Source organism: Cebus imitator, unplaced genomic scaffold (genome assembly GCF_001604975.1).
Source record: "Cebus imitator isolate Cc_AM_T3 unplaced genomic scaffold, Cebus_imitator-1.0 Scaffold267, whole genome shotgun sequence".
NCBI lineage: Eukaryota > Metazoa > Chordata > Mammalia > Primates > Cebidae > Cebus > Cebus imitator.
The window spans coordinates 1,441,837-1,468,339 of NW_016107582.1; the positions used below are offsets into that span (position 1 = coordinate 1,441,837).

The 26,503-nt window shown below is 41.8% G+C and overlaps 1 protein-coding gene across 1 annotated transcript in view; it reads right to left on the reverse strand.

Annotated features, from left to right (window-relative positions):
- Positions 1-26,503, reverse strand: part of SLC2A12 (solute carrier family 2 member 12) — a 69,375-nt gene that overhangs the window by 24,700 nt on the left and 18,172 nt on the right. Inside the window, exon 2 of the mRNA XM_017500633.2 lies at positions 15,568-16,908. Coding sequence (XP_017356122.1) covers positions 15,568-16,908 — 1,341 coding nt within the window. The remainder of the gene's footprint in view (positions 1-15,567; positions 16,909-26,503) is intronic.

Here is a 26,503-nt window from a genome sequence, read left to right on the forward strand (position 1 = left end):
TTATATTGTATTTAAACTCTAACATTTAAAGTAGAATAGTTTGTTACTCTTTTAAATGTTTCTTGTGGAATTCAAATACCAGAACTATTGGATAGCTATGGTCATCCATTTAGAAAATTTAGAAACAGGCCAGCACAGTGGCTCACTCCTATAATTTCAGTGCTTTGGGAAGCTGAGGCAGGAGAATCCCTTGAGGCCAGGAGTTTGGGACAAGCTTGTGCAACATAACTAGACTCTGTCTCTACAAAAAATTTTAAAAATATACCCAGGAATGGTGGTGCATGCCTGTGGTCCTAGCTACTCAGGAGGTATAGGTGGCAGGATGGCTTGAACCCAGAAGTTTGATGTGTCAGTAAGCTGAGATCAATCACACCGCTGCACTCCAGCCTAGGCAACAGAGCAAGACCCTGTCTCTTAGAATGTAAATAAATAAATAAATAGTATGGGAACAAGGTGTTTAGTAGAAAGTTTACATTGTTTCTTTTTCACTTAGTATTTTACTCTACTGTACTGCATTTTTAAGCTGGAAAGTCTTTTATTGATCACCCCATCATACATCTCTCAAAAAAAATATGACCTTAGTCCAGGCATGGTGGCTCACGCTTGTAATCCCAGCTACTTGGGAGGCTGAGGCACGAGAATTGCTTGAACCTGGGAGGTGGAGGTTGTAGTGAGCCAAGATTGCATCATTGCACCCCAGCCTGGGTGACAAGAATGAAACTCTGTCTCAAAAACTAATATTCATAATAATTTTATAAAATATGACCTTAAATTGAAATTTACTTTTATTTACTCTAAGTGCTTCTAAGAATTTGTCTGAATTGCTATTAACATAATAATTATTATAAATGGATCAAAATTATAGAAATATCTTACATATTTTAGAAATGATTATTAAGCAGGAAAAATGAAAATGTATTGGAAATACCTCTCAATGAGATGGATGGGAAATTTTTTCCTTTATTTTGTCCCTGTGGGTGAATGTCACCTATTTCTAGATTAATATGATACATTTATACATTTTTAATGGATGAAAATTATTGTTCTCAAGAATAATTAAAATATGGGGAGTTGAAAAAAATTTGTAATAGCAAAGTCACCTAATCCTTTGAATAACAAAAACTATTTGTAATCATATATTTCTGATAACTTGATTAGATGATCCACTATTTTTTGTTGAAAGCAAATTATTGGAAATATCTTGACTTATAAAAGGATGATTGTCTAGGCTTTAGAGTCATTTTTGAACACTTACACCAACATTTCCAATTGTCTTTTTGATTAGTGTTCTTAGGTTTTACAATTTTGGACATCTATCAAAATAATATTTCTGATAGTAACAAGTGTGCTTTCTTTTAAGTGGGAGAACAGTTATAACTTGGGAGATGGGGAAGGGGAAATTTCAAGAAACAGATTTTTTTGAACCTGAATGTCTGGAAACTGATTTTCTTTGAATTATCGTGGAAGAAATACTCTTCAGAAAGTCAACTCCCTAGAGCAGTGGTCCCCAACCTTTGTGGCACCAGGGACTGATTTCATAGAAGACAATTTTTCCACAAACAGTGGGTAAGGGGGATGTTTTCAGGATGATTCAAGTCCATTAAATTTATCATTAGCTTCTTATAAGGAGCGTGCAACCTACATCCCTCGCATGGGCAGTTCACACTAGGGTTTGCCCTCCTATGAGACTAATGCTGCAGCTGATTTGACAGGAGATGGAGCTCAGCTTCATTTGTTCAGCCACAACTCACCTCCTGCTGTGCACCCAGGTTCTTAACAGACCACATAGCAGTACCGATCCAATCCATGATCCAGGGTTGGGGACCCCTACCCTGGATCATGCACACCCCAATTTGCAGACCACTGAACTAAACATTCAAAATGCCAAGCCAGGCCGGGTGTGGTGGCTCATGCCTGTAATCCAAGCTCTTTCGGAGGCCGAGGCAGGCGGATCACCTGAGGTCAGGAGTTTGAGGCCAGCCTGACCAACATGGAGAAAACTCGTCTCTCTTAAAAATACAAAAAAAAAAGTAGCCTGGCATTGTGGCGGTCGCCTGTAATCTCAGCTACTCAGGAGGCTGAGGCAGAAGAATCACTTAAACCCAGGAGTTGCAGGTTGAGGTGAGCTGAGAGTGCCTCTGCACTCCAGCCTAGGTGACAGAGTGGGACTCTGTCTCAGAANAAAAAAAAAAAAAAAAAAAAAAACAACCAAAACCAAAACCAAAAAATGCCAAGCCAAAAAGGATGGAGCTACAAGAAACTGGTCTTTTCTAGTTTGAACTATAACTTAAATGTCATGGCTTCAGAGATAATCTTTTCTGTTGTACATTTTTCATGATCAATACTTTAATTAGGAAAGTATTATGTTTTAAATGTCACAAATTTTCCTTGAAAAATTCTTAACATTGTGTCCTAGAAAACAGTAAAGTAACACATGAATACTTATGTTTATTTAGATAGTATTAAAACCTTAGCCCGTCACTTTAATGTCTATTACAGTCCAATAGTTATCATTTTCAAGGTCATAGAACTATAATGGGAGTATTAGACTGAGAGGTAAGTTAAACACTGATGTATTATGTGAGCAGTTGCCCATGGTGACAGGATTGACGGGGTCATTTTGTTATGCGTTTAGCTGTGCTTATGCTACAAAAATGTAGTTTTAAACTCTTTGGTTCTATTAGGTAGGAACCAAATAGAACTAGTAGGTTCTACTACTGAATCATCTAACTCCAAAGGGGAAGACAGGATTTAATTAGCTAAGTGCACATATTTCTTTATGTTTTTCCTGTGTTGTTTGGATGCAAAGTTAGCACAGAACCAGATGGGTGCTCTTTTTCATATATTTTGCATTATTTTCATGACTGATGCCAGACGACCAAATAATTCACCATTCCCATCATTCTAAATGAACTTTGACTTAATTAGTTGAGAAAAATTAATTAATCAGATGACTCTTACACTTCCAACATTGATGCCCATCCTCCAGTAGGCTGGTACAGCTCCATAAAATGAAACAGAACAAAAAGCTAGGCTCTAGGGTCTTTGAGTTTTTCAAAATTCTAGTGTGTTGTTTAGAACAGAAAGAAAGACATTTGAGTTAGAATATTTGGGTTGGGAGCCAGTTTTCCGTGGGTCTTTCACATTTCTTCATGTCTTGTGGGCAAAGGCACTGACTGTCTTTGCTCCAGGCTGTCTTTTCCAAGGCTGCTTGTATAATAGCCTTGTTGTAGGCTGCATAATAAATAGCCTTGGAGATAAAGATAGTGCTACCTGCCGGAGCAAAGGGCACATTTGTTGCCTGTTCACTAAAGATAATGTCTCCTAGAAAAAATAACAAAAGAATAAAAATAAATAAATAAATACATAAATACATAAAGATCACGTCTCCCTCCAGGGAAGACATCAGGGTGACTTTACCTCTATTATTAAAAAAAAAAAATGTGGCTTTGCTAAGCTGGGGTTCCCTCATTAAAAAAAAAAATTATGTGAGGGTGTCATCTGGCCCCCTTTGTGATGAGTTGTGAGTACTGGGGCTTGGAGAAGCGGGGCAAGTGCTGAAGTTCTGGCTACTGTTTTGCTATGGACAGTAAACAGCCCTTTGTCTCTGACCAAGGAGCCTTGTGTTTTTTGTCAATATTCATTTGTGGATATTGACAGGCTAACTTGTTAACTTGTGGAAATAACAGGCTAACTTGTTAGTGTAAGGCCGGCTGCCTCGGGAGCTTGGACACGCCCACTTCTGCACTCGGCACCTAGCCCGCCTTGGAAAACCCCTCTGCACTCAGCACTAAGCTCTGCACTCAACACCTAGCCCTGCCGTTGGAAAACCCTGCCTACCTACCAATAGCAGCCTGCCCCGACCATGCCCTGTTTCCCCGCAACCAATCAAACGCCTTCACTCCCTATAAAACCCCACGCCCAGAAGAGTCAGGTGTGACTTCCCTGGCCTCTTTCCCCGGGACCACGGACCCTCGCCCGGGAGCTGAATAAATTGGCATTTAATCTTTTTGTGTTGGCCTCAGTTTCCTCATTTTAAACTCCACGATAACCCTTACAGTTAGCTTGCAAGTGGGATAAAATCTCAGCCCCTTATAGTTATTGATAGTTTGATTACTTCTGGCTATGGTATGATTTTTCTACGAAGATGTTTTATTGCTATTATCAACTTTAGATTGCTCATTCACATCTGAGAGATTTAATGTGATTCTTAAGCCTGAGATAATCCATTAAAATATTTCTATAAACTCTAATGTTTAATTAGGTAAGCAAAAACACCTCCCTCCCAAATTCCAGGTTCAGATTGTCACATATTTCTTTTAGGAAAACAATCGAAGGAATTTCCTCCAATCTTTTTGGTAAAAAGTCAAGTTTAAGTACATTCAATTACATGAAACCAAGGTAGGAATAACTATCCTACCTTGGATTAGCTATTCTCAATCTTTTTGTCAGAGGAAGCTGGGTCTTATATTTAGAGAAAAGCATGGAAAAACTTATAAATGAATTTTGTCTAACAGTGTAAATTTTTTTAAATGGCCTTAATTTTAGTGAATTTAAAATACAAACATGCTTTAGTCACCAAATATTGGAGATGGCCTTGAATCCTCAATTTAGTAGCTTTACTCAGAAATAATTTTTGATCAAATGTACATGAGGTTCTGCACAAGCCACAGTCACCTCTCACTCCCTGGATATTGGGTCAGAGTCATACTAGAGGAGATCAGGATATCCAGCCCCAGACGATAGAGCTCCCCCTTAATCATGAGAGCTGAAAGAGTTCTAGAAAGAATTTTTTGATTCATCCAACAAATGTTTATTGAGCCCCAATTATGGGCCAGGTGCCATGTGAGTCTTGGAGGAGCCAATGTGAACAGGGAAGAGTTTATGTTTGCACAGGACATATAGTCTAAATTAGCTGCACCAACTTAGAAGAGTGAACATTTGCATGTTTCTCTGCCTATATCTCACCCTTCATCTTTCACCAAAGCGTCATGATTTTCTTAAAACCTGTCTGGTTTCCTAGGATGCCCTCTAGACTGCAGGTGACCTAGGATTGAACTATACTTCTCAAAGCCACAAATCTGGTCTTTGTGGTCCTGACTCAGCTGGAATTATGTGTGGGGGGGAAAGATGACCACAGCATCATAAATCAATAAAGGGCTTGAAGCACTTTCTGTGTGTCCCAGAGTGACTTCAGCAAAATGCCTGTTGAAGTCACTGCTGGCATTATCAGAACTGTTCACCTCATGTCTAGACCACAGCCAGACATTTAGTAACACTAATGACTAAGCGTATTAAGTCCATGCCACACACCATGCATTGAACTAGGAGGACTTTATACAGACTGCTTCATTTAACTCCACATTTAGGCCACAGGTGGATATGACTGCCTTGTTTTCTAGATAAGAAAACTGAAAGCTAGCGAGATCAATGGACTCGCCCAAAGTCTTACACAGTGGTCAAGGCCAGGCATTCCAATGCCATGTCCAAATTAAAACACAATGGCTTTCATGCAGCTCTCCTCACTCTTCAAGCTCATGTTCTCAAAGCCATCTGACCTGTCATTAGCTCTGCTTCAAGACCCCCTCCTCCGAGATCGTCACACTGCTTTCTTCATACACACCTGGGCCCAAATATTACAATCCCAGAAACACCTCGGTCACCATCATATCTGAAATAACCCTCCTTCAAGCATGCCCTTTCACTTACCCTCCTTTATTTTCCTTTATTACTCTCACTTCCACCTAAATTTTAACACTTCTGTCTCCTGAAACTGTATCATAGATGTGATTTTTTTCTTTCTTTTTTTTTCTTTTTGCCTGTCTCCATCACTAGCTCCATGAAAGTAAGATGTTGATCTCTAGCACCTGGTTCTGTGCCCATGTTGTGGGTGAGCAAGACACACTTGCTGGATGTGTGAGTGAATCAATGAGTCCCTACCGCTTCTCTATCTCCTCTTCGTGCTCACACCAAGATGTTTTCTTGCTGGAATTCCTGCCCCTTTGAGTCCTCAAAGGTGGTAGAAGAGATCAGGGGAGGTTATTTGGTGTCACCAGTCACTTGAATATGTGAATACAAAGGTAGCTGAAGTCAGAGCTTCAGTACCTAATTTCATATGTGACCTTGGGAAAAATGTCTTCCATCTGCTCACAGTGAAAAGTTATTCACCATGAGATGAAAGAAGAGGACAATTAATTAGTTTATGGAAACATAAATTTTTTGATTAAAAAAGCCCTTATAATTGTTATGAAGAAAAGCCAGTCACACATGTTTTTCTGAGTTACAGTGGCTATTTTAAGGAGGGCTGGGTTTCTACACAAGTATCACCTCAGATGAACTCATGAAATAATAATATTATGCTTTGGGTTTTGGCTCATCTTGACTTTACTTGTGAAGCATGAATACAAAAATCTGCACATGATTCTATGTCTTCACAATGTCAAGAATCTGTGCTTCTGTGTTGTGAAACTTGAACCATGTTAGAAAAACTCTGTTATTAAAAGGAGCTAAAGTGATGATCAAGAGCACCCCAGAAACAGTGGAGAGTTGAGGTGAGATTTTGAACATATTTAAAATGAAAGATAAGATATGGACAACAGGGTGATTAATAAGTATATATTCTGATTTTATTTGATGAAAGAGTTTTAATGTTAGCTACAGAAAAGTGGAAGGGAGGGGCTTTTCATCTCTCTGGTAGGCTGATGGAGCCCATGGACTCCTTCTTAGCATATTTTAAATGCATTTTAAAAGTACATAAGATGTCGGGCACAGTGGCTCATGACTGTAATCCCAGCACTTTGGGAGGCCAAGGGGGGTGGATCACTTAAGGTCAGATGTTCAAGACCAGTCTGGCCATGGTGAAACCCCGTCTCTACTAAAACTACATAAATTAGCCGGGCAGAGTGGTGGTGCACAACTATAATCCCAGCTACTTGGGAGGCCGAGGCAGGAGAATCACTTGAACCTGGGAGGTGGAGGTTGCAGTGAGCCAGGATCACGCCACTGCACACCAGCCTGGATGACAGAGTGAGACTCCCTCTCAAAAAAAAAAAAAGACAAAAAAACAACAACATAAGATTACATGTGTGCCCCCTTCTGAATTCTAAATTCTAGGGCAACCCAATTATTTTACAGTTAGGGAAACAGGGAACCAGAAAGTAAAATGACATGGGGATCTACTGTAAGAATAAAAACGCTTTCCTGGCAGAAGAAAACCATGCTGTGATCTAGCACAATTAAGAATGTTGTTCTAAGCCAATCCATATTTAAGAAGGTCTAATAAGAATGGTTTAATCTTGCTTTCAATTTTACTTTAGAACAGCAAGTACTTTTCCCTTCATACTTCTGTTCACACAGAGGATTTGTTTGTATTACAGGCAATAAATACTCTAAATGAAATACCTGAGCACTAATCACATCAGGTTAATAAGTTTTGTAATGCATTCAAGATCTGGTATGAAAAGCTTGTTCCTAATAAAAATCTTCTTTAAACTCCAACTAGTTTATATAGTTTATACCAATGCCCTAGAATACAGTTTTGGGGATTGAAATTGAATTACTATGGTATATTTTCTTTAGAAAAGAGAAAGAAACTAAAACGTGAATATGGAGATAAAAGATTGGCTCTTAGCAAGAAAAAAAAGGATAATTATTCAGATCTCTTTTAAAAACATGAGAGGAATTCATAGCCCCAAGATAAGAATGTGAAATGACTGTTCTCTTTAGAAGGTGTGATTTGGATTCCTGTCTCTGACAGTGTGACTCCAAGCCTCAAGTGTGAATACCTAGGCCAGTCCTTGCACCTGCAGTTGTAAATTGGGCAGTTCATGAGACATAAAAAGCATTTCCTTTTCCTAGACCCCAACTTCCTTCAACCCTGAGATTCTCCATCTCACTGGCATTGCTTTTGGTCTAAGAAGTTCTCCAACGCCCCTCTTCTCCATGTTGTAGCAAAAAGCAGAGGATCCAAAAACACCTAGAACAACTTTTAGATATGGTGTCCCAAATTCTGGAATAACTATTTATGCCTTAACAAAGAAATGCCTAAATACCTGCCACTAGCTGTTTCTTAACACTACTACATCTCCTGCATCTTTTCTTACAGCCAAAATCAGAAAGAGATTTTTTTTTTAAATCATGTACAAGTCATGAATTGTTCTGCAAAAACCTGGTGATAGTGTCTGGCAGAAACAGGATAGTATTTCCAGCTTACCTGGTCCCTAGCCTGCCCACTAGCCAGGTCTTTACACAAGTAAAGAAACCCAATTTGAAACCTTCCCTATGCCTGCATCGCATTTTTGAGTCCTTTTCCTCCTCCCGGCTTAAAAACACAAAGGTAAGTAAACCAGCCTGATTTTTAAAGACTCATGCGTTGCTCACTTAAAGAGTCAGAAAGAAAAAATGTGAGATGTTGCCTCCTTGAAAATGCTTCCAGTCTGTATCTACATTCTGGTTAATAAACCAAATAAACATACAGAAGTAATACACTATTGCTAAGGACTAAGAGGTGTTCTCACATTGTCACTTACGTTACATCATACTCTCATACTTTATAGCATCTAAAGCACTCTCACATATATTAGGTCATCTGATGTGCTCTAGGAGATAGGACAGCTATTACTATGCCCCTTTCATAGATTAGAAACAGCTCAGAGAAGAAAAATCACTTAGATGTCACACAGCCAGTAAGTAGAAGGGCTGGGATTAGAACAGAGGTTTTCTGATTTTAGATTTACACTCTTGGTAGCCCAGAACTGAATTACTGTAGAAACACACTAGTTGCTCATACAAATAAAGACCTCTAAAAAATGGAGTGGATTCAAAGTGGAGATAAAACTTTCATTAAGCTTCAAAAAGCGGGGCCAGGTGCAGTGGCTCACGCTTATAACCCTAGCACTTTGGGAGGCCGAGGTGGGTGAATCATCTGAGGTCAGGAATTCGAGACCAGCCTGGCCAACATGACGAAACCCCATCTTTACTAAAAATACACAAATTAGCTGGGCGAATTAGCAGGGCGTGGTGATACACGTCTGTAATCTCAGCTACTTGGGAGGCTGAGGAAGGAGAATCGCTTGAACCCGGAAGGTGGAGGTTGCAGTGAGCCGAGATCTCATCACTCCATTCCAGCCTGCCTCCAGCCTGTTCGATAGGAACAAGACTCCAAAAAAAAAAAAAGGATCTGGATAGAGTAGAGGGAGAAGGAAGAAGCCACAAAAGTGCTTTGTGTTTATTGAGCTGGGTGTGGAGCAGTGGGGAATAAACCCACATTGGTAAAGTACTGCCTCATTGCACAATCCCGGGGACATCAATCACCTTGTCTGTTACGTGGAATGTATGGCGACCCTAGAGCATAAGTAAATTGTGACCCTATGGTCGTGCAGATGCCCTGACAGAGCTGGGTGAGATAATGGAAGACCCTGAAAAACCACAGAATTTTTACCTTAACCATAGGTGATATAGAAGGAGAAAGAACATAGATTACCCTTCAAGTACCTGGGATTCTAGTCCCAAATATGTGTGTCCTCAATCTCCCAGAATTTCCTTTATTTATTTTCTATTAAATGGCTCATGCCTGTAATCTCAGCACTTTGGGAGGCTGAGTTGGGTGGATCACTTAAGGTCAGGAGTTTGAGACCAGCCTGGCCAACATGTGAAACCCCGTCCTACTAAAAATACAAAAATTAGCCAGGTGTGGCGGTGTGTGCCTGTAATCCCAGCTACTTGGGAGGCTAAAGCAGGAGAAACTCTTGAACCCTGGAGGCGGAGGTTGCAGTGAGCTGAGATCGCACCATTGCACTCTAACCTGGGCAACAAGAGTGGAATTCCATCTCAGAAAAAAAGAAAAAGAAAAATGTTGCACCAGATGATTTCTAATCTCCCTTTCATCTTGAAAGGCATTTGACTTGTATGTCGTGGGAGAAAGGAGGTGATCTTTGAAGATTTATAAACATTGGTGACATGAGAAAAATGGTATTTAAGGAATATTGGTATGAAAGTTGCCAATGCTAAACTGGAATCACTTATGTCAAAACACAAACAAAATGGAGTCAGGAGGGCAGGAAAGAGGCAGCTCTTATTACAAGAGATTTCTGTATGTACTACATGGTTTTCCTGTAACAGGACTTACTGCAAGAAAATCCCTCAAGACTGTAGTATTCCAAATATTCTGTTTACACAAGGACACTTGACTAGCAAGTCTGCCTCTACCAACCAATAAGCTAATGCCAGCTCCTGTAACAAATCCCTGTTACCTTTGCTCTTTGTAACCTTTGGTTGCAGTCTGCATGGACTTCTTTTTGTCTTTAAAAGCTTCCATTTTACCCCAACCCCCAGATAGGTTTATGATCCATCACAGCATGCATATCGCAGGTTTGCAATCCCCCTGCTATTCCCTATTAAACTCTTTGCTTTGGAGAGTTGGTCACTCATTTTTGGTTGACAGTGGTCTGGAGGATGGATGAGTGTGAGAAGGACCTGGAATAGACAAAGACTTCTGGAAGGGTTTCCCAGTAATCTGACAATGAGATGATAAGAGGTAGCACTGGCTGGCAGAAATAGGAAGGAAACCATAAATACAAGAGCCATTGCAATCACTGACTGAACTGAGAAAAAGCCCCAGAGCATCGCTCGGAGTAGCAGGAAGAGTGACTGCCCTCTGGAAAGGGAATGGAAGTGTAAAGAACTCTGGTATAAGGAAAAAGAATTCAGCTTTAGGGTTGTTGTGTTTGGCTGACAGTGAAGCATGGAGGGGGAAGAGTTTAGTAACTCATTGGGAAAAAAAGAAGCAGAAATCATGTGAGAGATGGAACTGGAGATAAGTGAGAGTCATCAGCTCAAGGGAGATAATTAACGTTCTTGGGAAAACAAGCAGGAAAGCCTTTATAATGCATTAGCAAATGTGTTTTTCAGTTTTGTAGCTAAAGAAACAGAATGCCAGGAGATCTTAATGAAATGACCTCACCTCTTGTTTTAGATGGAATGGGAGCTAGTCATATATTTGAATAATTAACATTTTGATTTTTAAAGTCTATGGCAGCAATGGACTGAATTCAGGGCCCTTGACCTTTTGAAATCTTTCTCGCCCAGAGTCACATGTATTCTCTCTTAGGCCAGAGTCTGTTACGGTGGTGATTTTGTGCCGTGTTACTTAGCTAAGCTGGAAGGACATTTCCCAGAGTTCCCTTCCCTGGGTAGCTCCAGGCGAGGGTTGGAAAGAAGAGAAATTTGCATGATTTGGAAGGCCAAAGTGACCCCACAGTGCTGTGCTTGAGGCGTTGGTGCCAGGCCCAGCCACCCCCGCAGCTCGTGCACCCTGCTGCCCGTACTGGTTCCCCTTGTTGGGGTGGAAGGCAGCGAGTGTGGCCAGATCTCCTCCTGCAACTTCTCCAAGCACTGGAGCGGGCTCCGGGAGAAGGCAGCAGGTTTTCTGCAGGTCGCCTGCCTCACTGGAGTGAAGCGGTGAGAGACATGCGTGCTGCAGTTTCTGCTCATGGATTCCAGTTTGTCTACCGGATTCAGTGGGTCGTCTCTGCTTCCCTCTGCTTTGAGTCCAGCTTTTCTCCTGTCTGCTCTGCTGCCAAGCAGAAGCTTCAGGCCACCGCCAGATGCCAAGGCCGCAGCCTTCCACAGGCTTCTCCACCGACTTCCCTCCGTGCCTTGATTAATAAATTTTTCCTTTTTCCCCAGACCTGGTCCCCTTCCAGACCTTTGTGTTCTCAGCTTCTCCTACAATTGCGCGATGCCGAATCCCTGTAAGAAATTCCTTACTGTATCACTCACAGCCATTCGAACTCCCTGCTGCAATTGCTCAGACTGTCTAGAGATTACCCATGCCTTTCTCTACCCAACCTCCCTTTAGTTGACTGCACTCATGCATTTTTACTTATTCCCAAGGGACCTTTAGCTATGAATAAATGATGATGAGATTTTAAAATGCATTTTAATATGCATGAGATTTAAAAATGCATCTTATATAAATGGTCATCATGATAGACTAGAAACCAGCATTAAAGTAGTGGCTGAAATAAGGTCTAGAAAAACTGCAGACTTCAGGTATCTGACCCTGGATACCTCCACAACACCCAGAACTGCCCAACTACACCTGTTAAGTAAGAGAGAAAGAAACATCTAACTTTGTTTAAGTCATTGTTAATTTGGTCCTTGTTATATCCGCTGAGCTTGAATTCTGCATCCAACATTTTAATACACTCAGTTGTGCAAGTAAATGTGCAGCAAAAACTCTCTTCTTGTTATTACCCTTCTCTTTTTTCCTGTAATTCAGTCTTATAAAAAGTACATGTTCACTTACTTAGCAGAGCTTCAGAAAAGCACTATGTCTCTATTTTGCAAAAATGCAGAATGGTCCATGAGTATCCTGATGGAAGGACAATGATACACTATTTTTATTCATTCTTCCTTCTAGTGGACTTTCAAGGAGAAGACTGAACTAAAAGTAATTAACATTTACTCTCAAGACCAACACAGGATTGCTTATTCTTGTCTTATACTTGAGATTAATGTTGAATTTCAGAAGACAAAACATGTTTTCATTTATTTCAGCAAGTCACTTAATTTCTTTGAGACTCAGTATCTTCATTTATAAAATGCAGTGAATATCCTTTCTTCTCAGGCTTGTTTTGAAGGTAAAATGAAGTACTCCAAAGTATGTAAAAACTGCCTAGCACAGTATTTGACATACTAGGTGTCAATAAATATTAGTGGAATCTAAAGCTTAAACTATACTTTAAAAGAATTCACGTAGAATATTATTGAAAGACAAACAGCCACCAATCATGTTTTCTTTTTTTTTTTTTTTTTTTTTTTTTTTCTGTTTTGGAGACAGAGTCTCACTCTGTTGCCTAGGCTGGAATGCAATGTTCTCTGCAACCTCTGCCTCCTGGGTTTAAGAGATTTTCCTGCCTCAGTCTCCTGGGTAGCTGGGATTACAGTTGTGCACCACCATACCCAGCTAATTTTTGTATTTTTAGTAGAGACGGGGTTTCACCATGTTGGCCAGGCTGGTCTCGAATTCCTGACTTCAAGTAATCCACCCCTCAGCCTCCCAACATGCTGGGATTACAGGCATAAGCCACCATGCCCAGTATCCAGTAATTTTTTCTAAAATCAAATTTGGTTTTCTGAAAAGGAGAACTCTTCCTCTAATACAATAAGGTATCAAATGATATGTTAGACTGGAAGGTTGGCTGCATTTTTCAAAATTAGCCCAAAACTAAAGAGAGATGGATAGCATGAGATTGGAAGGACTCTAACCACGAGTAGGTCGGTTCAGAGACCGAAGATCAATGTCTCCCACATTATGCTATGTGCCATGATGTATCTCCTTTCACCCTGAGAGGTTTTCTGAATGAGAATGAGGAGGGTATCCCTTTCTTTTTTGTGACTTTTTCTCACACTCTCAGTTGATTCTTGACATTTCAAAAAATTGGACCAAGAAAGTTGATGTACAAAGGAAATATTTTTAGTTTTATGATGAATATACAAGAAGAGATGCTAGCAGAAGAAACCAATGGGACTACCACCTGAAGTTTATCAAATGTGCAAAACTTACTGTGCTTGTTAGCATAGAGAAGTTTCATACCCAAATCTAAGTTGTATCTTAGTATAAGACTGCACCCATGTCTTGTCCTTCTGCTTTGAAGAGTTTTTTGAAATAAGAATGTAAATAAATAAAATAAAAATGTAATAAAAATAAAATAAATAAAAATACAAATAAGATGTTAGCTCAAATTTCATTAAAGTATCATAGTAGTCACATAAGTATCTCATAGGTATATACTCAATATAATTGAATCCCAAAATAATGGTAGAAATCTGTTCCCAGGAAACTGTTCATTAATAGTAATTATCATTGTTAAGTCTTAAAAAGCAGGTTTAAGGTTCAGGAAGAAGTCTGAGTCATCAGAGGCTGCTGGTATTGTAATGTTTACTCTGTCTGCCCAAGCCGTCTTACAGGAGGAAATATGTCTACTCACAGTGCAGAGAAAGGGCCAACTTTCAGTCTTCCACGCCTTGGACCATGACCCAATCTTGCCCCAGCTGATTAGGCCTGAACTTCCATCTCTGACTTGGCACAGCAAAGAGCAGTGTCAATCAGATTTTGCCCAAGAATTTGAACAAATCAGAATCTAGGAACTAAGTGCACTTAGAAGTGTGAGTAGAAGCTGAAAAATGAGGAGGCAGAGTTAGAGCAGGAGAGTCCATATCAGCCATGTGCAGGTCTAGTTATCAACTGAGATTAAGCAGGCCCAACCTGCTGGTTGCTGACCACAAAGAGGCAGTTACAGAGAGTGTAGCTCAGTCCACTCACCTACAATCTCACTGAAGATAGGGACAGTTATCTGTCCTATTACCCTTTTCCCAGCATTTAGCATAGTTCTGGGTTATGAAAAAGTTCATCAGTCAATACATATCACTTGAATGAATAGTTAATGAGTTAGCAGTGGATGACTAGAGCAAGCCCCTACCTGACCTTCTTCCCAGAAACCCTGTCCAGTACCTGGAACCAGAGCCCTACCTCTCTCCAGGAAATTCCTTCTTCTTCAGCACAACCTATGTCTTCTTACTGCTCCAAACCTCCAATGCTTTCCATTATTTGAGCCAATTTGATTGCCTCCTTGATCCTTGTCAACAGGTTTCAAAACCAACTTTGTGATAGAGAGGGAAGGACTGAGAAAGAAAGAGAAAGGAAGGAGAGGACTAAAAAAGAAAGAGAGAGAGGAATGGGGCAGGAGGTGAAGTAATAGATGCTACCCTTCACAGTCTCCCCACAGAGACCTTCAGGCTTTAGATATGAGGCTAATAGACGAGAAAACTGCCACAAACAATCTATTCTAATAAATCCATCTCTAAAAGAGTTTGCCGAAGAGAGGTGTTCATACTTTGTCATTAGAGCAGACTAGTTCTATAAAATAAAACAACCTCATGGCTATGTTCCTGTCAAGTGTTTGTATTATGTTGAATGATAGTAACTAGACTTTCATGCTTCTGTTTCATGGAAAAGAGTAAAGTGCCCTGGGAGGCTACTCTAGTGAATAAGATGTACTAAAAAAAATAATTCATCCTCCTTCTCAACTCATAATGTCCTCCTTCTTTACTATCACAAGAATGCATCCACTATTGTGTCTTTAAGAAAATCTAAACATTTGAATTTTTTTTCTCCTACACAGGAAGAAACTCAGAGATGATATGGAGGAAAATGTTACCGCAGCAAATTTTGCTTTCACAAAGCAATGTAATTCCCTCGGGCAGTAAATATCTTTCCAGGTCTGGTTCATCCTCAATCAATGGGAGTTAAAGTATCCTCCTGTGACAGATAGTGGGAAACGTATCTTTCAATTGAACACGAGCCCTGTACTTTTCAGAAGCAGATATAAGTGATAAAAGCCTTCTGCATTAGAAGGAGCATCAAATGACCAATGTTATCCTGGTCTTGCTTCTAGCACTTATATGTATGAGGGACTATAGCAGTACCATGCTCTGACTGGTCAAAAGCAATACATTAATATTAACAGGGGGAAAGAGGGAAGGAATAAAGAATAAAGCACTTACTTGGTCCTAGACCAATGGAAAAAGCAGCAACATAAACAAGCAAGCTGGCTAAGGACAGCCATTTCAAAAAAGCTGGGACGTCCGCAGGGTCTGCGACTATCTGGTACTCAGTATGGCTTAATCCAGCATTTAGCAAGGACGCTGAGGTTGTCTCCGCTCTCTTATCCACATCATTTCTCAGGGGCATGAGTGAGCTTCTGCTGTGGGAAGCCATCCCTTTGAAGTGGTCTCTGAGAGTAGTATTGCTGGCTGACAGGTTTCCTGGTTCATAAATCACAGACTCATCCAAGGACTCGTTGATAGAACTGTGACTTCTGCAGATATTGGTGAAGTTCATGTGGATGTTGAGATTTACGATGCCCATGGTCACCAACGAAGCTGCCATCACAGAGGAGCCGATGCAGAGGAATGTCTTGCTGCCAACGTGGTCTACAAGAACAGTGGCGGGGATGGTGCTAATGACCTTGACGACTCCAACCCCAGTGGAGGCGAGGCTAGCTGCCTCATTGCTTTGAAAGCCAACTGACTTCAAAACAGTTGATGCATAGAACAATATGTTTGGCTGGCCAGTGACTTGTACAAAAAATACCAGTGTTAGTCCTATCATGATTCGGGTTCGCATGTTGTCTTTTGAACGAAACAGATCCCAAAAACTATACTGGTATTCATCTTTCAGGGAGGATTTGATCACTGTGAGTTCCTCAGTTGTATCTGAGAGTCCTCTTAACCTTCCAAGAACCTTGCTAGCAGCTTCCTCTTGTCCTTTCATCACCAGAAACCGAGGGCTTGGAGGAAGAAAATACATTGCAATTGCTTGCAAAACTCCCAAGGGAATAACAAGACCAAACATGTACTTCCAGCCATGGAAAACATTGGCAAATGCATAATTTGAAATATAGGCAAAAAGAATGCCGATGACAATCATCAGCTCATTCAGTGACACAAGGAGGCCTCTTCTGTGTTGAGGAGCAATCTCTGCAATGTAAACACAAGTGGCAATGGAAGACAGAGAGATGGAGACCCCTATGGCAATACGTCCCGCTATAAGAACCGTGTAGGATAAACTGAGAATCAAGACTAAGCTTCCAAGTCCAAGCAGGCAGGAAGACAAGATGATTGCTGTCCTTCTTCCATACCTGTCTATCAGGACCCCTCCGGTGAGTGAGGCCAGGAGGGCTCCAATGAGGAGGGAGCTCACAACCATTTCCTGCTCATGGCAGCTCAGGGCTAATAAGGTTTTGATCTGAAGAAGAGCCCCAGAGATGAGCCCAAGTTCATAACCCACCAGGAGGCCACTGACAGCAGCAGTGACAGACGACAGGAAGGTAAACATGCCACAACCTACAAGCAGAGAGGAGACAGGGAGGTCAGTTCTTAACTGAGATTTTAAACATTTTGTATTGCAGTGGAGATTTAACCTTGCAAAAGTCTTTCATAGCACTGAGTTTAAACACACATACAACTATGATAAAAATAGTACACTGACCAAAAAATGATTCTATATAGCAGGAGAAATCATTTTTCTTTCTTTTTTTGGGAGGAGAGGCATGGAGTAGGACACGTAGGAAGTCCAGTTTCCTTCTATTTGTGATGTTGATGTTTTTGGTTTAGATCAGACAGTGATGTTGAGATAAGTGATGACACATGGTAAGGACTGAACAAAAGAGTGTCATATGGTTCAGACCTCGGCAGTGGATCAGCAATTCAAAGAGCCTGGCTCTTGTGGTCCCATCCCAGTTCTCTGAAGGCAAAATGTGACGGCAGGAGAGAGAGGATAGGAGCCTCTAGATGTGCTACAAGCTCCCTGCTGGATAGCCTGGGTCAAAATGAAACACAGCCTCCGGGAAACTTGCCCTTTTATCTCCTGGGCCACAATCATGCTGCAAACGGCCTCTGCTGCACACATGAGGGTGCTGGGGAAGAGGGTGGAGGTGGGAATGGGCAGTGCATGAATGTCTTAACAAGTTAAGGTTTTGCTAAACAGAAGGAAGAAAGAAACGCACATAGCGTAAAGAACCAGCAATATCCCTTACTCATTCTGAGTAAGGAGAAAGTAGGATGGAACACAGGCAGAACAAGGAGATTTTGCCTTTATATTATTCTTTTGTTAATGTTCAAATCCAAGGAAAAATGTCAAAAAGTTAACAACTATTAATTTTTGGTGGTAGAACACAGATGTTTGTTACATGTTTGCAACTTGTCAAAACAGAAACAAAACAAAACAAAAAGGTAGCAGAGGGAAGAGTCTTTCAGTCCCAGGAAAAAGTAATTTCCAAGGCCTTAGGGCAGGAAAGTTCACATTTCGTTTTAGGAGCTGTCAGATGGCCAGCATGTACTGTGTGGGGCACATAGGGAGCCTGGAGAGGTAGGAGGGAAAGGGCTTACAGTGAATTTAGATAAGTACAGAGGGGACACTTCGAGTAGAGCCTTGTCGGTCATCGTGATGACTTTTCATTGTGTTCCAAGTATAATAGGGCCAACACCCATTGAGCGGTGTGGAGGGCATTGACGCTATAGGTTTTCTATTTATAAAGGTCACCTTTGCTGCTATGTAGAGATTAGTTCTTCAAAAGGCAAGACTGGCAAGACTGATAGCAGGGAGGAGATTATTGCCTTGGTTTGGACAAGAGATAATAGTAGCTTAGACTCGGGTGTTAAGAGTGGAACTGGAGATAAATAGGCAGATGATTTTGGAGCCAAAAACCGCTACACGTGTTCAAGGCCAGATACAGTGGCTCATGCCTGTAATCCCAGCACTTTGGGAGGCTAAGGTGGGTGGATCACCTGAGGTCAGGAGTTTGAGACCAGCCTGGCCAACATGACAAAACCCCGTCTCTACTAAAAGTACAAAAATTAGCGGGGCATGATGGTGCACGTCTGTAGTTCCAGCTATTCAGGAGGCTGAGGCAGGAGAATTGCTTGAACCCAGGAGGCTGAGGTTGCAGTGAGCCAAGATTGTGCCACTGCACTCCAGCCTGGCAACAGAGCAAGACACCATCCATCTCACACACACAAAAAAACAAAAAACAAACAAACAAACAAACATACACTTGTTAAAGAATTAGAGAGGGAGGGTAAGTGGGTCAGAACCCAGGATGGCTCTGTGGCTTGAGCAGTTGGGTGGGTGATTTTACAATATTCAATATACTTGATACAGTACTATGTGGGGCCAACACCATTGAGAAGTGTAGGGAGCATTGTACTATATACTGTGCAGTGCAAGGTACAGACATAGGGAAGATTAGGAATAGAACCAGTTGGGGGTGGTGGGTGATTAAGAGGAGGGGTAAAAATCAAAAGTTCATTTTGGACTTAGTAAAATGGTTTATTTGTTTTACCTGTAAGACATTCAGTTAAAAATGTTAAGTAGGGGATTGGGTATACAGATTTGGAGCTTAAAAGTAGGTCAAGCCTGGACATATGCATTTGGAAGCCAGCAGCATGCATTTGGTATTTAAAGCCACAGGAATGGATGAGATCACTTAGGAAGATAAAACAGGGGAAAAAGAGAAGGAGGATCAAGACTGGGACCTAGGCAACGCCCACATTTAGAAGAGTAGTGCCAGCAAAGGAGACGGAGAAGAATCGGAACTGAGATGTACGTCAAATGGGTTAGAAATGTACTCGGGCACATGTTTTCATAGGCTGAGCGAAGGCTATTTACCTCTGCCTTTTTGGGGCTGGGGGAGGGCATAGTTAAAAATGCTGTTCAGCTCTAGTGGAATAAGCAGGTCACATAAAGGTGATCTAAATCTCTTTCTATCACAAATGCTCAAGGTATTTTCCATCTCCAGGATCCTGGTAGGATGCGGGAATTGGGACCCCCAAAAATAAGGAGAAGAAAGCACTGAATATTTAGATGGAGGAGCAAATAAAGTACAATAACCCACAAAAAATAAAGCAAATGTATGAGCACTTTGAACTAAACCCAATAAATTAAAATTAAATCAGCAATTTAGCTAATCAGAAAACAAATATTTAGCACGGTTACATAGCAGTCACTTACCTAGGTACTGGGGAAATATATATATATACATAGCAGTGAAACAGAACAAGCATGGTGTTTACACCCAAAATACTTAATATTCTAGTGATATCTCTATTACCTATCATTTATTGATTTTATGTGCTGTTTTACTTTTTTTGCATGCAAAATGACTTTAAAGTACTCTCGTATAGGTTCATCCATGTCCATGGTTTCCATATTCTTTTTCCCATATGATCTTAAAGTCCTCAACAATGAATTCCTCTATGACAAGAATTAGGTCAAATCTTCACATTTGGATAAGAATATTGTATTATTATTCTTATCTCTACTTATCATTGTTCATTTTATCTATGTTTGCTGTGTTATTAGTGTATGTGCTTTGGCAGTTGATGATTGGTCTCTGATGTTCTGATTGGAAAAACAAGAGAAGTTGGAGACGGGACCACCTTGGAGGCCTGACTGAGCGAGGCGCCTGGGAAGGGCATGCAGTGGGACAGGGCTGGGGAGTTAAGGACACAGGGAAAGCAATGGCAGAACTGCTTTGACAGCAGAAGACTGTCCTTGCTACCCTGTGCTTCTCCTTCTCCTTTCTTGTTTTCCTCTTTCATTAGATGGAAAATACTGTGTCCCTAGAAAGAGAAAAACTGCCTTGCGATGCAAGAGTTCCTTCCTTTGGTGCTCCATTATCCTACCTTAGAGAGCCCGACGTGGTTTGTTAAGTGCTGACTTCTGTCTGGAGGAAAGAGCTTCTGACAGAAGAGGGACCCAACCTCTTCTGCTGCCCTCTGGACTTAGATCATTTGCCTGGTTCTTCGGGCCAGGACTCACAGCACACTGACAAATGGGGATATGTGCAAAGGGTCTGGAAGCCATCCCAGTTTCTCAATGTTCTCCTTGAAACCCATGGAGTATAATTCTTCAGAGACATTAAAGAATTATTTTTATATGAATCGTAAAAGCCTTTTACAATTTTCTATATTATAGCATATATCCCTTTCTTGCTATCCATCTTTCTATTCTATCTCCTTATCTCTGGGCAATTTGGCTTTAAGAGGTTAAAACGTTGCACAAGATCATTCTAGGACCCTAGTCTCACATGGAGGGCTTACCAACATGGAGTTATATGATACAGAATTAAGCTATGGTCTCAGTTGTCTGAATTTTAACATCTTCCCTATTATATGCTTTAAGGGATACTGCCCCAAACTAGCTTTCCCACTTCCCTTACTACTGATCCTGAGGACTGCTGAAAATTCCACTTTGATCCTCAGCCCGCCCATTCAGGGTTTTGAATTCTAATTCACTGCATAAAGCTAACCCTTAAAACTTCTGAGATTGTGGCTCTGATACCTCAAGACTTTCATCATAGGAAGCTTTCCTGGTGCTACTTAACCATGGCATAACAACGGTGTAAGTAGTGGGTTTTTTCTGTGTTCTGGTTAGCGATGACAACAAGAGCAAGATGTTATCCTATGGATGCTGGAAAGTAGAGACACCTGTTTCTAAGAAATCTGGCAGTGAACAGGAAGCAAGAGATCAGAATGTGGTTTGAAGCCCTCGCAGGAAGGTGGGGTTTGTGTTTGTGTATACACAGATGTGAGAGTTTGGGCAGCCACATGGCCTGGGGAGAAGTTGCCAGTGTGGAAGGACAGAGTTAGATGAGGATTCATAATGAGTGCTTTTCCAAGAAATACCCAGCCCCAAAGTCAGTCTGCCCTTAATAATGATGAAGTAGAGCATTCTTAGCCATTTTGCTCATGGCTTTGCTTCACGGGGGCCCTTCCTTTATATCCCAGTTCTCCCAAAAAGGGCCATAGGGAATTCTTGGCTTTTTGTGGACATCACAGAAGTAGAAACTACCTGGACACTTGTAAGTGGTACCCACAGGCAGTTTGGTTATGCCTATCCTATATTCTTCCTGCTGTTGGGGCTCAGAACAAGATACCCCAAAGTATGGCACATTGGTGTGCTGAGTACTTTGAATTGGACATAGGAAAGGCCTCTGGCTGCCTGCCAAAAAAACAAAACAAAACAAAACCTGTGTGTGCATGCATGCTTTTCAGCTGGCTGTAGGAATTCAGCCAGAAACAAGGTCTTTCTGACCCTCTCCCATTTTCCCCTGAAGAAAGTTATGGAAAACAGAATTCCTTTCCCCAAGGTGGGTCACAGAAACCAAAACCACTCTGGCCCAAAGCAAATCATAAAAACTAGAAAGGCCACTCTCTCCCTTTTCCCTTGAAAACCCTATTTCATGGGAGTCCTGCCCTCTACAGTGAATTCCTCTGCAGAAGGAACACCACACAGTGAGGCCCAGAAGAATCTGAACAGACAGGCCTTGCTGGGTTTCCCTTTCAGTTTATTACTATTCACTCAGACCCTTTTGTTCAATTACATTTCTACACGCCCATCCTTTCTTCATCAAACCTAAGCATAAAAAACAGACATTTTTCCCTGAGTCTTCAGGTCTTCATTTTGAAAGCCTCCTGTGTCACATACAGCTTCGATTAACTAAATGTGCTGTGCTTTTCTCTTGTCACTCTGTCTTCTGCGATAGGAGTGTTGGCTGTGACCCTTGAGATGGGTGAGGAAAGGTATCACACCTTTCTGTCCCCACAATGCTTTGCTGGAAGTGCAGCAGCAGCAGTAGGAGGATTTCCAGTTTGCCTTTTGATGCAATGACAATTCTATATTAAGGTGGTAAAGTAAAACTGTTCCTATCAAAGCTGTGATGCAATCAAGCAGCTTTATGCAAATGGGAGCTGAGACCCACAGCGTAAGAGCACCAAGGGCGCCATGAGACTGCAGTGCCAGCCACCACAATAGCTGCATTGTCTGCTGGTCACGGTGATGAAACCACAACTGCAACTGGCACTCAACGCAAAACACTCCATTTTTCACAATATTTGAGTTTCTACATGCTTTCTTCTTGTCTTTCTTCCCCATACGCCTTTTATTACATATGGACATAATGGACACGCAATAAACACATGCCAGCTGACTTAATCCTACAGCCAGCTGAAACACATGCACACACAGGTGTGTCTTTTTTTTTTTTTTTTTTTGGCAGGCAGCCAGGTAATTATATAGCTTGACCAACTGTGAATGCTTCACAAATTTAAAAGATCCCCCCACTCCCGCTTCATGTTTTGTTCAAGAACTTGCAGTTGTCCAAAAATGGCCTTGTGGCTATGGCCTGCCCTTCCTCTGCTCTTTATCCCTGAAAGCCTTTGATCCCAACTCATCTTTCAACAGTCGTCTCTACTACCATCTCACCTCTGAAGCCCACTCCTCAGCCCATGTGTGCCCACTGCACACATGGTGTGTGTTTAGAGTCCGTCTCCCTTTAAGGAACTCTTTGATTGACTTGTTTGTCTTCACTATTAGACTGGAAGTTGCTTGAAGGCAAGAACCTTGCCTTGCTGAGACCTGTCTTCTCACCTCTAGCCTTCTGGCACCCGGTAAATAATCAATGTTTGTCGAGTGAATAAATGAATGAATGAAAGCAACACCCTACAATGCGATCCTTGCACGTCTACTCCCCACAGTTTTATGAACAGACTATGGTTAATATGTAGTGTTATGTAATGGTTAGTATTCAGAACTTTATCTTCACATAAATATTTAGCAATTGAATAGCAATCCATTACCGTTTCTATGAAGGTTTTAGCAGTATTCTTAGCTAGCTCATACAGCGCCATTTCGGGGATTATAAAATGTTTTATTTTCACACCTATATTTATATTTTATAAAATTCAGTCCTGTGCATGGAATTGTGCTCTAGTTGTTAAGACAGAGTGTTTGGCAGCCCCGTTTCAGTGGACCAGGTCTTCAGGTTCCATAACCTCCAGGCTCCAACTCTGCAGCCCATCTGCACCACTAGCTGTTTCCAGAGGTCTTCTGTGCTCTTTCCCAGGTGTGTGCTGAGACTCAGGCTATTCCCCTCGCCGCAGGGTCCTTTGCCTTTCTTCACAGCCCAGAGAAACCCAATTCATTTTCTTTTCTTTCTTTTTTTCTTTCTTTTTTTTTTTTTTTTTTTTGAGACAATTTTTCTCTGTCGCCCAGGCTGGAGTGAAGCGGAGCGATCTCAGCTCACTGCATCCTATGTCTTCCAGGTTCAAGCAATTCTCCTGCCTCAGCCTCCTGAGTAGCTGGGACGACAGGTGTGCACCACCACGCCCAGCTAACTTTTGTATTTTTAGTAGAGACAGGGTTTCACCACGTTGGCGAGGATGGTCTCCTGACCTCATAATCCACCTGCCTCGGCATCCCAAAGTGCTGGAAATACAGGGGTGAGCCACCGCGCCGGGCCGGATTAGCTTTACTCTCCGTTCTCTCTCTTGCCTTTACATCCAAAGTCTTACAGTGCCCTGGATTATATTTCATTAGGGTTGTATCCTGCATTAGACTGGGAGCACGTTGGGAGCAGGAGTGTCTGTATCATGGGGGTCGGTGCTCAGTAGAGTTACAGGATGCCCCAGGAACGAGATGCAGGGGCTTAGCAGAAGGCTCACTTCCTGTAATTCCCAGAGGGCACGTCCCAGGGAGAGTTCTGGTGTGGTGTTTCCAGCCAACCAAATGTCCAACATGCTGCTTCCTGGCCTTGGACCCTGCGTGGCCACCCCTGTGATGACAAATATTGGGTAGAAGCCTTATCTAGCCACAATCTCCCACCCCTGCCCTGTACCCTGATCTCCTCAGCGCACAGTGAGACTCGCATCCACAGGAACTTTGGCCTCTCAACATCTGTTATCATTTGAACTTTCTATAGAAAAAATAAAGAAATGTTGCTTTCTTTCTTTGTTAGTTTTCTAACCCTGGGTTTGATTTAGTGGCACTTTCACAGACATCTTTTCCTGAAACTAACATTCTCCCACTCCTATTGGCTGAGGAGGTATTAAGAGGGACACTGTTCACATTTGCATATTAGTACTTTTCCTGTGCTTTGCTTTGTGGTTCAGTTTTTCTGCCTATGTGTATGGCTTTCATTCTTTTTCTTTCTGCTTTTTTTTTTAGACAGAGTCTCTCTCTGGTGCCCAGGCTGGAGTGCAGTGGTGGGGTCCTGGCTCACTGTAACCTCTACCTCCCAGGTTCAAGTGATTCTCCTGTGTCAGCCACCAGAAGAGCTGGGATTGCAGGTGTGGGCCACTAAGCCCCTATTTTTGTATTTTTAGTAGAGACAGGGCTTCATCATGTTGGCAAAACTGGTCCTGAATGCCTGGCCTCAAGTGATCCACCTGCTTCGCCCTCCCGAAGTGTGGGGATTACAGGCTTGAGCCACTGTGCCCAGCCTCTTTCTGCTCTTTCTTTTATCCTTTCTTCCTTTTTGAGATGGAGTCTGGCTCTTTCACCCAGGCAGAAGTGAAATAGCGTAATATCACCTCACTGCAACCTCCACCCTTGGGTTCAAGCTATTCTCCTGCCTCAACCTCCCTAGTAGCTGGGATTACAGGTACCTGTCACCACGCCCAGCTACTTTTTGTACTTTTAGTAGAGACGGGGTTTCTTCATATTGCCCTGGCTGGTCTCGAACTCCTAACCTCAGGTGATTCGCCTGCCTCGGCCTCCCAAAGTGCTGGGATTACAGGCGTGAGCTACCACACCTGGCCTCCTTTCTTCCTTTATTCAATTCAAAACTTTCACCAGGATAAGTCTGGTGCATTTTCTTCTAAATTTTTCTGCTACTTCTTGAGTTCTTTTCCCATTTAGAAAAGATTTCCTCTAGTATTTTTGTCCTATTTGTTTAGGCCTAATTATGTATATGTTAGTTCAATATATTCATTTCCTCTTTCATCTCTATCCTCTTGTTCTTTTTATCTGCATCCTAGAAGAACTTCTCATATTCATCCTCCACATCACAGATTTCAGACGGTGATTCTGCTGTTGCCATTTCATTCTCTTCCACTCTACATGTCATTGATCTATTTGCATCTCAGTTCTCAGCAAGCTCTATCGGCACCTCAGTTTATTCTTATCATCAGATGTGGTTTACACCTTTTGCCACAGTCTGTCTTAAAAAATTATATTGAGAACAGAAATCAGATGCTTTCCATAATTAATCTATGTTTCCTGCAAAGAGAAATCTTAGAATACATCCTTTTCCTCTGTTTGAAACATACTTGCCCATAACCAGATTTGCTCATTCTCTTCGCGTAGCCCCCAAATCAGTTATGATATTTTTGACTATGATATAGTTTTGTTTTCGTCATAATTGATGTCCCATTCCAAGACTATGATATTGTTTTAATGTATATTCTCACCAAATTTCATGTTGATTTCTAATCCCTGATGTTGGAGGTAGGGCCTGGTGGGAGGTGTTTGGATCATGAGGGCCCTTATGAATGGCTTGGGCCATCTGCTTGGTGATAAGTAAGTTCTGACTCTGAATTCAGCTGAGACCTGGTGGTTTAAAAGCGTGTGGCTCCTCTCCTCCCCTCCCCACACTCTCTCTTTCTCACTCCTGCTTTCACCATTCGATGTGCCTGCTCCCCCTTTGCCTTCTGCCATGACTGGAGGCTTCTCGAGGCCTCCCCAGACGCAGATGCTACTCTGCTTCCTGCATAACCTGCAGAACAGTAAGCCAGTAAAGCTTCTTTTTTTAAAATCGATTACCCGATCTCAGGGTTTTTTTTTTTCTTCTTCTTCTTCTTTTTTTTTGAGACAGGGTCTCAGTCACCCAGGCTGGAGTGCAGTGGTACAATCTCAGCTCACTGCAACCTCCACACCTCCCAGGCTCAAGTGATCCTCTCACCTCAGCCTCCCAAGTAGCTGGAGCTACAGGTGCATGCCATCACACCCAGCTAATTTTTGTATTTTTGATAGAGACGGAGTTTCACCATGTGGTCCACGCTGGTCTCGAACTCCCAAGCTCAAGTGATCCTCCCACCTCAGCCTCCCAAAGTGCTGGGATTACAGGTGTGAGCCACTACACCAGTCCTCAGGTTTTTTTTT